The sequence below is a fragment of the Ipomoea nil genome, unplaced genomic scaffold (assembly GCF_001879475.1).
Source record: "Ipomoea nil cultivar Tokyo-kokei standard unplaced genomic scaffold, Asagao_1.1 scaffold1932, whole genome shotgun sequence".
NCBI classification, from domain to species: Eukaryota; Viridiplantae; Streptophyta; class Magnoliopsida; order Solanales; family Convolvulaceae; genus Ipomoea; species Ipomoea nil.
Genome location: NW_017618360.1, coordinates 1,734,732 through 1,748,363, shown reverse-complemented (window position 1 = coordinate 1,748,363; position 13,632 = coordinate 1,734,732). Strand labels below are relative to the sequence as shown.

General features: G+C 36.2%; 2 protein-coding genes across 4 annotated transcripts; both read right to left on the bottom strand.

The window, feature by feature from the left end:
- Positions 1 to 50: 50 nt before the first annotated feature.
- LOC109194105 (SKP1-like protein 21) lies at positions 51 to 4,423 on the bottom strand. 3 transcript variants are annotated; one of them, XM_019344994.1, is made up of 9 exons: positions 4,171 to 4,423; positions 2,999 to 3,132; positions 2,441 to 2,662; positions 2,148 to 2,339; positions 1,960 to 2,070; positions 1,747 to 1,828; positions 1,210 to 1,310; positions 920 to 1,095; positions 51 to 840 (listed from the first exon to the last, which is right to left on the bottom strand). In XM_019344994.1, exons 2-9 carry the CDS (start codon positions 3,017 to 3,019, stop codon positions 702 to 704), a joined length of 1,044 nt encoding a protein of 347 aa, XP_019200539.1. In that variant the 5' UTR covers positions 3,020 to 3,132; positions 4,171 to 4,423; the 3' UTR covers positions 51 to 701. The 3 variants fall into 3 exon arrangements, with proteins under 3 accessions (XP_019200539.1, XP_019200536.1, XP_019200538.1); XM_019344991.1 differs by having other exon boundaries at positions 2,999 to 3,121; XM_019344993.1 differs by lacking the exon at positions 4,171 to 4,423 and adding an exon at positions 3,587 to 4,119 and having other exon boundaries at positions 2,999 to 3,121.
- Positions 4,424 to 6,875: 2,452 nt separating this feature from the next.
- Positions 6,876 to 13,323, bottom strand: LOC109194104 (mitogen-activated protein kinase kinase kinase YODA-like). Its single transcript, XM_019344990.1, has 12 exons — positions 13,049 to 13,323; positions 11,591 to 12,155; positions 10,709 to 11,440; positions 10,380 to 10,467; positions 10,240 to 10,302; positions 9,781 to 9,941; positions 9,609 to 9,684; positions 9,158 to 9,217; positions 8,956 to 9,063; positions 8,542 to 8,781; positions 8,107 to 8,198; positions 6,876 to 8,008 (listed from the first exon to the last, which is right to left on the bottom strand). The coding sequence occupies exons 2-12, from the start codon at positions 12,142 to 12,144 to the stop codon at positions 7,543 to 7,545; spliced, it is 2,640 nt and encodes an 879-aa protein (XP_019200535.1). The 5' UTR covers positions 12,145 to 12,155; positions 13,049 to 13,323; the 3' UTR covers positions 6,876 to 7,542.
- Between the last annotated feature and the right edge of the window lie 309 nt (positions 13,324 to 13,632).

The following is a 13,632-nucleotide window of genomic DNA, read 5'->3' as shown; positions in this document are numbered from 1 at the left end:
TCTTTTTCACGAGGGAAGATAGAAGAAGCAAGTGCATAATGTAATGTGGATACGCAACTGTTATTTCATTGAATGAGATTAATCATTACACAACAGTTCAACCATCAAAATTATTGACCAGTGCAGCCTTCTAAAGGTTAAATGGGAGCTCATATTACATTTATAACTTCCATAGGAAACAAGACACTAGTATTGGGATAAAAATTGAGTACAACACTAAAAACTAGGGTGGTAATGACACAATTTTCAACTAAAATGGTTAAAAAGAATACCAACACAAAACAGGTTGTAAGAATTTTCATTTTTTTTTTTTTTGGGTGGGGAAAATGGAAATGTATAGAGAAATCAAGACTTGCCAAACCACAAACTGAATTTCCTTTTCATTTGCTCTCCTCCCCTACACTAAGGAAAAACTTCTGACCTTGGATCTGGAACTCAATTTCAAAGTTGAGCAAGCCAGATGAATACTTCTACATGCAGTGAGGTGTGTAAACAAGACTGCACCAATTAGCCACTTTAACCTCATCTTAAACTTGATAGAGGACTGCCCACCCCCATGCCATCATCCCCCAACTGACCGAGCCTGCTTACAACATTCAGATTTTCCACCAGACAGACAAGTGGTTCACTCTCGCCCACAGAAACACTCGAAATTAATAATCTTGAGTTGCTGTTCATCTTGGATGCAAAAAGGCAGGCAGCTATTCTGTACATCTCCTAAGAGAACCATTACCATTCATAGATATTGGTACGAGCCTCCGCTCTTGACCCAAAGATAGAAGCTCCTGCATCCTCTCTGGCCAGACGGAGTTTAGCCTCCGAGCAAAATCCTCAACCTCCCTGATACACAGAACAGGAATCATTTTGCAGAAATATGAAGTTAATTCACAAATTCAAGGACATAACATAATCATCACACCTGTCAAGTTCTTCCTTCATTGCGGGATCTAACTCATCATCAATATCACCGTCATCAAAGTCGAGCTTAGGCGACAGTATACCAGATGCAGAACCTTGCTGCTTAGAAGTTCTACTTGGAGAAGGCACGTCATCAGTGCCACCACTTGGCTGGCTGGAGGGAAGACAATTATGCTCCTGATGAATCCAGAGAAACCAGTGAAATTAAATACAAAGCAGCACACACTATAAAAAGAAGATAGTAACCGACATTGAATAGGAGCATAAAACATTAGTTCACATCACACCGACCTTACTGTTGCTTCCAGCCTCACTACTTGAAGAATTTTTAGCCTGATCTTTCTTTCGTCGATTTTTCTTCTTATTCTTATTAGCTCGTACTCCTTTTGTGTCTGTCAAAGAAAAAAATGCCCTATGAACTACATAAAAGTTTAAGAATAATGCAAGTGCCTAAATAACATGGAAGTTTTAGGTGGAGACTCACACATATAATAAAAGAGAGTTCTCAAAGAGCGTGAAAACCAAACAGAATTGTGCCAAAAATAAGGTCATGATAAAAGTGCATCAAAAGGTTGACGAGCATATGGAGCCACAGATGTCATGAACTACAGAAGAGTCCAATCCAAATACAACTGTCATGCAAACACCAACTAAATGGAAGCTCACTTCAATGAGACATTATAACTCTCGGAAATAATAATAATAATAATAATAATAATAAAGAAAACATTTCAGTAGTGCAAATAACTTAACTATATTGCAGTACATCATGTGGAAAGTTAACAAATTCCTTTATGAGAAGTGTGTCCAAAATTGTTTCTTAGATACCTCCATCTCCACCATTTATGAATGACAAAAGATCATCGACGGAGCGCTCATCCAAACACTGCTCTTCTTCCACCTCGACATTCTGGAAGATATGGCTAGTATTTAATACTAAACTATCATTTCCGATAGAACGTGACCTTCACGTTTAAGGAAAGAAAGAAACTACTACTATGAAAAAAAAAATTGGAGGAACAGAACCCCAAGTTGGCACACCTTTAATTTCTGTCTTTCTTTTAACTCTTTCCTTTTACGTGCATAAAGTCGATTGAGAAGTCGGATCCGTGGATCATCAGTCATATTTCTCAAGGGCTCCAATTTCTCTTCCTGATAGAAAACCATTTTTATGTCGGTAATAACAATGTGATGAACATGGTTATAAATACTGTGCAGATGATTTTAACCTCTGTTAGGTCATCAGGTAAATGGAAGGTTTCACGTATTTCCTCAGGACTTTTGCCTTCAATCATCCGAGCAAGTGCACGGCAGGTAAGATCAACCAAAGGCCTCAGCTGGAGACTATCGGCAGCAGAAGCTAACTCACATAACTTATTTGTATCCAACCGGATGAACTTTTCATCATAAGTTTTGCGTTCCTAGGTACAAAACAGAAAAGACAACCACTAAAGTGAGAGCTTACATCTCCAACAGGCCAGTACACGTACAAATGCAAACAAACAAGAAGCCAAAAACAGACCTTATTAGAACGACCTGGTAATTGATGGAATCGACAGTAATCCAGTATTAAACCCAAGATAGCAGGATTTACTCGTTGAGGTAGTGTTATTGCATAATTTTTGGAGGAACCCATGCCAGATTGAAGAACTTCTCTACAAATCATAGGGCAAAACATTGCGACCTCTTCCTCTACTTGTTGAATTGAACCATCGGCAGTTTGGAGCCAGATAAATGACTTCATCTTGAAAAATAAGTAACAAAGCCAACTAAGCAGAGAAAATGTGAAACTTCATAAAGAGAAAACAAGTGTATTAAGCACGAAAGTGATATAATAATGCTCATGACTTGAATATTTAAGGAAAGCATAGATTCAGTTCTCATTCAAACATAATAGTGACTACTCAAGTTGGTCAAGTATGATTACACAAGGAAGGGCATAAGGAACCATGGGTATGACTATTCAACCCACTCAGGCGTGTATTATCACCATCAAACACAATGATATAAAGCATAAAGGGTTTTGAAGGATGTCATTTGTCATTGAAGAAGAAAAATGACAAACACCCATCCTACATACCTCTGGTTTGACGACTGCCATGGACCTTTCTGACAGGTGATGAGGCAAGAATGATGTGATTGGCCTTCGGAAAAGAGCAAAAATTCTTCACCATGTAATCACTTCCCAGCTCCAATTATGCATCTATGTACATTCTCAACGAAAAGAAAGAAAAAAAAAAAAAAAAAAAAAGAGGTCAGTTCTTACTATTCTTTTCAATGGAAAAATATCATGCAATGGTGGACGACAATTTGTATTATGGAATAGAATAACTGGACCATTACATCTCTACTTCTCCATTATAAGTTTATAACCTTTACTGTGCGGTATGCACTCATATATGCTTGTTATGCAAAGGGAATGTTATCCCCGTGATAAGGAAAACAAAATTAAAATTACAAAAAGGAAAAAAGTTGTTTCACAGATAATGACAGGAAGAATTTTCACTCTCAAGAAAATTCCTAATTACAGAACCAAATGACTTGTAATTGTCTCCTTCCGCAACCAATTGGATGCCTCAAGTCTTCTTTAACTTCCAACCAAACCCGAAACTAAAAAGAACACGAGAGGGGAAAAAAAAGAAGATTTTTAAAAAAAGAATCCTAATACCAGAGAGAAAATGCAGAATTCAATTATTTGAATGTGGAATATTTTCTCCGCCCAAACAGTGATCTTTCCCGCGGCATAAACATATGGCTTCATCAAGGCCCTCAAATTTAAAGCAAGAGCAACATCTCCAAACTTCATCAACTAACACAACACATATTCTACAATACTTCGCACTCCATGAATTAAATTCATCACCACAAATAATTTCAACACGCCAGCCACTTTAGTCCGACAATCACAGTTTGCCCTTGCAATCAATCACTTCAAACGTCATTCCCACAACATTTCACCACCATTACCCACCTCCTAAACACCAATCACCTTAAAAGTCCTATTTCCCACCATCCCACCCTGTCTATGCTAGATGCCAAATACACCAAATAAATCAACCAAGCTACAACTGTTCTAAATCTTCAAAGCATACTTCAATTCAATAATCCACCTCAATTAAGCTCACTAAGAATCGAGGAATACGCGTACCGACTACTCCGAAACTATTCATCAAAACCGAGCTGAAAATTTTATATATTTTTAAAATTAATTAAAACACATGCGTTGAGATTAGAAATGAAAGACGTACATACCGAAAGTGAAAACTGAATCCAGGACAGGAGTGAAGCTGTCTGTAGACTGTGCTGCGGGAGAGAGATGACGAAGAAGTACGGCTAGGGTTTGAGAACGCGAAAAAAAAATAAATAAAAATAAATTAAAAAAATAAGTAAAAATAGAAATGGGGTTAAAAAATGGAAAGCGGAAATATTCTATCTTTAGGAGGAAGAGGTTATGTGCGCTTTTGTGTTGTGTTCTTGTACCGCCACGTGACCGTCAATTGTTCGTCCCCGATTAGCACGTGGTAGCGGTTAAGGCTTTATGATGGGATTAATGGATATCTGTTCAAAATTTCGTTAGGGTCATCCATTGTTTTAACCGCTATTTAAATTTTACTCAAATTCTGTACTTATTTACTGTCTTAAGCAGTTAATTTGTTCAATTTCATTACTACGGAAAATATTTTTTAGAATTTCCTCTCGTATCTTATGTGGTGTGTTGTAAATAATAGTTAGCTAATTGTTTTAGTGGGTTTTACTAGTTGATAACATTAGTTAATTGTAAAAAAATGTTTGGTAAATTAGTTGTTAGTTGATAGCTAATTACATACAAAATGAGTTTCTCAAAAAACTAATCAAAAAAACTGTTTTGAGTAGCTTTTTGAATTTAAGTGTTTTGGAGCAATCAACTGTTACAAAAAACTAATTAATCAAACACTCATATTGGTTATTTAACCAAGTCAAATAACTAATAGTAGTCAAACAAAACAAAGTTGGATGATAGGCTAATATTTTACCAAACTTGACCTATATTTATTGGGTGCTTATAAATTGCGCAAATTATGCTGTGCAACTGAATGCACCATGCGCATGGTGCATACGGTGCAAAACGACGTCGTTTTGGTTAAAAAACGCGCGTCCCACTTAAAAAAAGAAATTAGGTTCGATTCTCGGCAATAACATTTTTATATATCCATAAATTCATAACTATATATCCACAAATTCATAACTATATATCCACAGTGAATGAATGAAGTAAAAATCCACAATGAATGAACTAAATATCCATAATGAATGAACTAAATATCCACAATGATTGAACTAAATATCCACAATGAATGAACTAAATATCCATAAATTCATAACTATATATCCAGAAATTCATAACTATATATCCACAGTGAATGAATGAAGTAAATATCTACAATGAATGAACTAAATATCAACAATGAATGAACTAAATATCCATAAATTCATAACTATATATTCACAATAATGCTATTGTCGATAATCAAACCTGATTTTTTTTTAAGTGGGACGCGTATTTTTAGTCAAAACGACGTCGTTTTGCATCGTATGCACCATGCACATGGTGCATTCGGTTGCACAGCATAACTATTGTCTAAATTGTCTGATATCATTGCTAATTATAAATAATAAAAAAAAGAATTTAATTAATATAAGTAATTAAATATTGAAAAGTCTAATCAGATGATTCCACACAAATGATATAAAGAAAATATAAGAAGTGTATGTAGCGTTACTATAATAAAATTATATATGATAATAGTAAAATTTCTTATTTTTAAAAATCATTTAATACCTCATTGTTTTAACTTGAGTTTTACAGGCTAGGTTCAGTATTGGCCAAATTATATGGTGGATCATGATCTACATTGTAATGTAGATCATAAATAAATGCTCATGTTTAACATATGGAATTACATTATTTATATATTGAAAGTTCATTATTCGATATACAACTAAATAATGAACTTTCAACACACAAAAAATGTACCTCCAAAAATGAACATTTAGTATATTAAAAATATACATTATATCCCTTCAATATATATATATATATATATATATATATATATATATATATATATATATATATCAATAATGGTTCACCTTATAAGGTGGACGATGGTATAATAATTCATAATTGTCACTATATTGGGCCTGTGCCTGGGGTTTGGGCTAGGCCCAGTTGGTAATCCAGTAAATTTTGGTTGGTTTTCTGGGCCAGAGTGGATTTTAAGAAGACGACAGGCTATGGCCACTAACAATCGGCAAATTATATTATGCACCGCGGTGCATAATCGATTATGCACTGCGCGTCTTTTTTTTTTTAAATGAAAATAAACAGTGTTAGTTTTCGCCATTTTGCACCCTTTTACAAAAAGTAACTCTGTTATTCAGTGTCATTTTGTATACACTGCAGTTTCAGTTATACACTGCTGGGAATCGAACCTGATTTTTTTTTTAAGGGAAGACGCGCGTTTTATTAAAACGACGTGCATGGTACATACAGATGTACAGCATAATTTGCCTTGTCTAGATGGGTAATTATAATCTTCCAAATTTAATTTTCTATGAAAACTACTTATAAGCTTTTTTTTTTTTTTTATTTGTGCTGATCGGGTAATTATAATCTTCCAAATTTAATTTTCTATGAAAACTACTTATAAGCTTTTTTTTATTTGTGCTGTTCAAACTATAAAAACTATAAACAACCTAGACTAATTTACTTCCATGTAATCTTTTACTAGCTATAATCACAAGACAGGCTTCACCAGTCCACCTTCAGATAATGACTACGAACTTTTTCAATAAATCAAAGAAAGAACAATGTGATTAAGGTAAAAATAATGCCTTTGATTATTTGTCAAATCAAGAATCTCCAGAGATGTAAATTTTAATTTTTTTTTTTTTTAAAAAAAAAAGATAAATAAATATAATGTAAGTAACTGTTATTTGATTAATCTGCAGAGTTGTGAATCTCTTCACTCACTGTTTGCTGTACAGTCAACTTGGACCTGCCACCAAAGAAAAAAGAAGGGAATTCCCAGACGTAGTGAATATCCATCCATCCAGGGCTTAATCTTTAATATCCTCCTCTATTTGATGATAAATATACAAGTTGTTTGATACAAGAACCATCTGAGTGAAAAAAAAGCAGCTATTAACTGAATTACTTGACGCCGTCATCCCCAAAACAAGCAAGCAGATAATTCAGTAATGCATCAGTTAAGTATCATCATCAAGTTCAATCTTTAGCGCTCAATTTTGTACAAGCCGCTGTGAGGTTCGGGGAAGGTATCAGTGACAGCTCAGCAGGTCAGTTCAACATTTGCAGGGGAAGAAGAAGAAGCTTTATACTTGGAAATGATAGCAAAGTGGGAGGGAGGTCAAGCTTAGTGTACCTTGGAAGGCATTACTACCATTGCTCGAGCGATGAAAAAGGGCGAAGGAATCCCCGGAGAATTGTTACTCCAGTTGGATGACCCTTAGCTTCCTTTACAATGATAGACAATTATGAAGTAAACCCGTTAAACAATGTAAGGCAATAGGTTTTCCCTCTTTTTTTTTTTTCCTGAAAAAACAAAATGAAAAGGAATTAGTTCATGTCCCTCCTGTCCGACCTGCCAAGGGGGGGCAAGGATTCAGATCTAGTGATGGGACTGGTTTGTCGTGATCCCTTAAAAGTTGCTGAGTAACACGATTAGCCAAGACCGACTGCCCATCATTAGTTTCTACACCGGTGAGCCTTCCGAACTGCTTCCCAAGTGCATCATTTTCACACGGTGTCATGTCACGGAAGACACTAGATCCTGATTGCATCCCTCGAAAGACATCAGGATCCCAATAAGGGCCATTAACTTGCAAGTGGACCGAGTGATTGAAGTGATGAAATGGGATTGCACCAGCCCCACCAGAGAGTGGTGTGGATGAGCCCGATGTGTTGAGAGGACTTGATATGGGCGATGGAGACATCCTCCCATTTAGGTGTTGAGGAGACCTCGGGTGTAAAAGGGGGCTCCCCATTGGAGAGACTGGGCAAGAAACATTCCTTGGAATGTGGATATCACTGAACAAAATTAAAAAATCAGAGAAAAAAGTTACTAATTAATATATATATATACATATAAATTTTTTCCCTATTGTATTTGTGAAAAACTAATATACCTGTAGTGGAAAGTAGATTTTGATACTCTTGATGAGTGGATAGCAAGTCTTTCTGGTTCAAAATTAGGAATATTTCTTCTATGCGCAATGCCCTGAAAAAACAATTCATAAATGAAATAGCAGTGAGCTACATCTTCAGTGAGTGTACAAAATCAGTTTGTTACATCTTTGGAAGGAACAAGAAAATATGATGAAAAATGTGCTTCATAAAAGAGGGGAGATTAGGACTTTTATGATGAAAAGAATGTTCAAAACAAGAAAGAAGAGTTAATGAATGCCTAAGAAAGTTATCATACTGCGAATTATCAATGTTTAGATCAAAAGAATGAACAGCCTGAGTACATTATCAGGCATCTAATATTTGTTAAATAAGAAAAAACATAACAGAAAGAATCTCCAATATTTTAACAGAAGAAAATGACCAAGATTCATTACCTGAGATGTGATGCCATTTGTGCTGGTAAATGGAGGATCAGGTTGTGATTGGACAATAGTAGGCTTTTCAGGAGAGGCAGCATTTTTTACAAAAGGATGGTCTAATAGCTGAGCAGCAGTAGGACGATTGAGTGGATCACGCTGCAAGCATTTCATGATAAAATCCTTCCCTTCGTTTGATAGGTGTTCCGGAATTGTTGGAAGTTCTTTACTATTGCCAATCTTAAACATTGCAGCAACCTTCATACCAGAACATAACACAGGTTAAGAAACAAAGATAGATTGCATACCAAACAAATTCAAAGCACACAACAATAGCATGCACTTCATTACAGTCAATTTGGACATAAAAATATTTATGCTAAATCCCACAGAGGCATGTGCATTCATCAAATTAAATGGAGAATTACAGACCCCTTCATACTGGCTCCAAGGAGGTTTTGAAGTGGCCATTTCTAAGACTGTGCACCCAAGACTCCATATATCAACAGCAAGGTTGCAGCCATTTGAATTCTTAATGACCTGAGTGATGATAATGAGCAATTATAGTATCAATGACTTAAACAGGAACAAAGGGAATTTTCAAAAGCACTGTATAACACATGAGAGTTCCAACCTCAGGAGCCATCCAATAAGGACTTCCTTTCAATGACAAAGGACATGACTGCCCTGTAATCTGCACATTTGAATTATTTAGAGATTAAATTCAAAAACTGAGGGATTGGAGAATCAAAGCTTTCACATCCTAACCTAAAGTCAAAGGCCAGTGCCACTTGCCCACTTGACCACAAGGTCTTAGGCGATTAAATTCAAAACTATGTAATCAAATTGGAATAGGAAAAAAAATCAATTCATCAGTGTTCACAACTAATATAAATGTTACTTCTTGACAAGGCATGCATCACAATAATATAACAAAAGTTGAATTCACGCAAAACTGAGGAAGCACAATCATAAAAGTAGTAACATTTCTTCCCAGTTTAAAAATGTTCATGTATGTTAACAAAGTGAGGCAATTTTCTTAAAATCATCATTTCTGAACCATCAAAGCATATGCATTGACTTACATGCTTTGCCATGCCAAAGTCAGCCAACTTGATGCGACCATTTGGATCCACAAGAATATTTGCTCCTTTAATATCTCTGCCAGAAATTTTAAGCAATATAAAAGGTAAGTGATTTTTTCTAGCATAGGCTTCAGGAAATTGACATACCACCCGACCAACAAATCAGTGTTACCTATGCAGAGTATTTTTAGCATGTAAATATGCAAGTCCAGATAAGATTTGCTGGGTATAACTTCGGATGGCTGTTTCTCCAAATGCCCCATAATCCTGTAAAAGCTTATAGATAGAACCACCAGATACATATTCCAAGTATATATACAGCTTATCGCCAACCTGATTCAAGAATATATTGCAGCAGGAAGCTAGTTTAGTACAATGATGGAGGCTTCAAATGGGAATATATATTGCAGACAAACAACACAAGTATAAATCCCACTAATTTCATGATTGAGATCTGCAGCAAGTTGTAAAAACTTGTCTAAACATCATGTGAGATAAAACACTACTTCAACAACTTTGAGTTCACAACAGACAATTTGTCAAACATCGTTTTAATTTCAAATCTTCATATGCGGAGAATTAAGATTTATAGCGAAGAATTAATTATTGGAATTTGCGCAAATGCACTAACCATTTCAGACCCATAATACTGTACAATGTTTGGATGCCTTAACCGGCTCAAAAATGCAATCTCCTGCAAAACAACCAGATTTAAGAACTAAAAAATGCATTGAAGTTTTTCTTTGCACAATTTTTTGGCAAATAACTTACTTGGGCCAATTGCTTAGCGCTTTCCTTTGATTTTGCATCATCAGAAAATAATGTAACTTCCTTCATTGCACACATTTCACCATTATCACTGAACAGAGGTTTAAGTCAAGAAAATAATAAAAGCAATCAGTGAGATGTTTAATGAATGAGTGAAGTTTATACGATTACAAAGTATCATAGTAGTTGGCTAGTTGCCTCACTATAGATACTTAAAAACTAAAAATTGATGCATCTGCATGTACATAAAACACCACATTCATCATGTGGTCAAGCCCAATAAAAAGGAAAAAAGGTAAAATGACAAGAACGAATATGTCATAAGCATGTACCTGTTAAAACCAACATAAACATGTCCAAATGTGCCCCTACCCAACAACTTTCCCTTTTTCCAGCGTGAGCCAGGACTTGTTAGAGGCTCTGCTCTCCCTGGACTTCGAGGCACCGAGGGAGATGCAGCGGCTGAATTTGAATGAGAAAAATGTGAAGAATTGGGCACTGTTAAGGGAGGAAGGGGCAAGGGATGACTTTGTTGTTTTCCATCATCAGTTCGGTTAGTGTGGGGTTCAGATGCTCCACCTCCAGCCCTTGGGTGAATTGGTGTGACGGCACCACTTTGAACTCTGGAGCTAGGTCCAGGACTTCTCATTCTGGGACTAGGATTTGGAGAATATTCAGGACTTCCTCTACTAGGCTGCCAAAATAATTGTCCTGATGTGTCTCCTCCCATTGAATTATGCCCAGAATTCTGGCCCGAGCCTGGACTTGAACAATAGCTAGAACCATGCAAATGAAAATCAGGAAAAGCCCTTCCTACCCATACTGTAGAACATGGAACTTGCTCAGTGCCAGTAATTCTAATGGGACTTCTAGAAGGACTGGACATTGAGCTATCCGGAGCACTGCAAAAAGCACCATGACAAGGGACTTGTATATTAGGCACATGACTGTTTCTCCTTTTAGGAGACGAAGATGGGACATGTCTGCTGATGGAAAGATTAATTGGTTCTGCTGGCTCTCTCACACTTATTTGTCCAACAGGCGATTGATCCTTAACATTCACACTGCAATAAAATCAAGAATTATGGCAAATAGTGATGGACCTTTCGGCAACTATTGAGAAAGGAAAAAGTAAAAATAAGTAGAACCAAAAGATAAACATGTCATTATACAAGGTATTTCATTTCTTTTAATGGTTTTCTGTATTTGCTCACCTAGATGGGCTACCCAAGGCAGTTTTGCTCCCGAATTCATAATCAGATGCAAGTGGACTATGCTGCCGTGAGTCAGTCAGATCATCACTCTCAACAGAGCATCCACTTGACACTGATGCAACTGCCAATTCCCCATCTGCATCTGCAGGATCCAATCTGTTTCTGATGCATCCAGGCCTAGGTAGAGGCCTAAAAAGGGATGCCTTGGATACCTTCTCCAGCTTTGGCTTTGTTGATGAACTGATTCCAGAGTCTGTTCGGACTACTCTTGCGGAATGCAAGCCCGGAAGGGGAAGTGGTTGGGCCAGTGGCCTTTCAGCAAAGCTTTGACATCTTTGTACATGTTTGGAAGGTGATGTTGATCTTGATTGAGCTTGAGATTGAGACCACTTCTCTGCAACCGTGTTATTACTATGCTTTTGAGATCCTCCAGGCTTAATGGAAGACTTACTGTCAGATGGGTTCTTCAACTTTCTTTGTAGTGTATCAATGAAACTTTCTTTATTTGATTTCTTCTTTGGTTCCTTGGATGACTTTGACCACCATGAAGGCATGTTTCTTGGTGCTAAGAAATTTCAAATCAAACACTTGTCAGAAAGTCACACTTATTAACCAAACATCAAATATAAGTAGAGAAGTCAATAGAGGTTATGACCTATGATCTACTATCAAATATAAGGTTCTCAGACCTATATCACCTCAAATCCTCAATACCTTTATTACGTGCTCACCTATGGACTTAATAAAGTACTTTAGAAACAAGAGCTTACACTTTACAGAATAAAGTATCATACATTTGAAGCACATCCAGAACAACCAATCTCCCATCATTTCAGATAAATATGTAAAACCCGGAGACTTGATCAATTGTCAAGTAGCTAGGGTGCTGGATTTTCATTATTAATGTAAAGATCAAAGATTGTTTCAAGTTCCTAACTTCTGGCCCAAAATAAGTACTCTATATATGGATATCATGGCAACCAATAAGTGAATCTTTCTATATCTAACAATAATTAGGTAAAGTTTGCCCCTTTTTCCCTTTGTTCACCGTTTCAAGAAATTTATTTCCTTTATAAATATTGCACGAAAATAATTCCATTAATATGTTCCCTGCACCTGGCACTTTACCAACATAAACACACTTTATATCAGATCGCCTTCAGAATAATTCCATCTTCTTCATTGGAATTCCCTAAAAATGTCACCTAAAATTACCTTCCTCCATTTTCCCACCTTTACCAACTTCTCATTGCCTTCAAATAAATGAGAAACTAACTGATCCTACTGATCCCCAAGTATTTTAGAAAAGAAAACAACTCTGATCTCAACAAATCAAACAACGGCTATTTATCGCAGATCTAGCAAAGCATCCAACCACAAAACAGCTAAAGCAGAAATCTCTCACATAATTTAGCAAATCCAACAAGCGTTCGGAAATGTCTAACGGAGCTCACTCACCTCAGCTTCTTAGCTGTCACATAGCGCGAAAGCAGCCAGGTCGCTGCCAGATTAGAGCTCTGTATCAAAAATGACAGAGCTCAAATGAAACCCTAGAAAGCTCACTCTGCACCCGCCGAACTGCGCTTCCGAAGAAGAAGATGGAGAAGAATTGGGAGAGGCTGTGAAGAGATAGCGTAGAGTTGAAGATTGAGAGAGAGAGAGAGATAGAGAGAGTGATTGAAGTGTTGGAGCAGAGAGAAATGGAACTTCAGAGCTGTCTCACTGATAATTTTATTACGCAGTATTAATGATGAAGCAGAAATTAATTTTATAATTATGAAATAATTAAAAAGTTTCGATTCCGTTTCCATTGCTACTTGCTAGTTGCTACCTTCCTTTTCCTTTTCCTTTTCTCCTTTTTCTTATGTTTCATGCAATAATACCAATTATTCATCTTTATTCTAAAATGGAAAATTTTATATAACGTTAAAAAAAAAAAGTGTCAATTTGAAATCTTAATTTAACAAATATTGTAATTAAATTTTCTAATTGAAAAAACTCATGAAGTCTTATAAATCGGTAAAATAGTATAATTAAAATAG

What these genes read in the sequence shown, in the direction of transcription:
- LOC109194105 (XM_019344994.1), bottom strand. Translation starts at nt 3,019, where the DNA reads ATGGCAGTCGTCAAACCAGAG. An exon ending in AAGAAAGACAGAAATTAAAG is followed by an intron (nt 1,829 to 1,959) that starts GTGTGCCAACTT and finishes CATATCTTCCAG; the next exon opens with AATGTCGAGGTGGAAGAAGA. An exon ending in CATAAATGGTGGAGATGGAG is followed by an intron (nt 1,311 to 1,746) that starts GTATCTAAGAAA and finishes TTTCTTTGACAG; the next exon opens with ACACAAAAGGAGTACGAGCT.
- LOC109194104 (XM_019344990.1), bottom strand. Translation starts at nt 12,144, where the DNA reads ATGCCTTCATGGTGGTCAAAGTCATCCAAGGAACCAAAGAAGAAATCA. An exon ending in ACTTTGGCATGGCAAAGCAT is followed by an intron (nt 9,218 to 9,608) that starts GTAAGTCAATGC and finishes TCAAATGTGCAG; the next exon opens with ATTACAGGGCAGTCATGTCC. An exon ending in CAAATGGCATCACATCTCAG is followed by an intron (nt 8,199 to 8,541) that starts GTAATGAATCTT and finishes TTGTTTTTTCAG; the next exon opens with GGCATTGCGCATAGAAGAAA.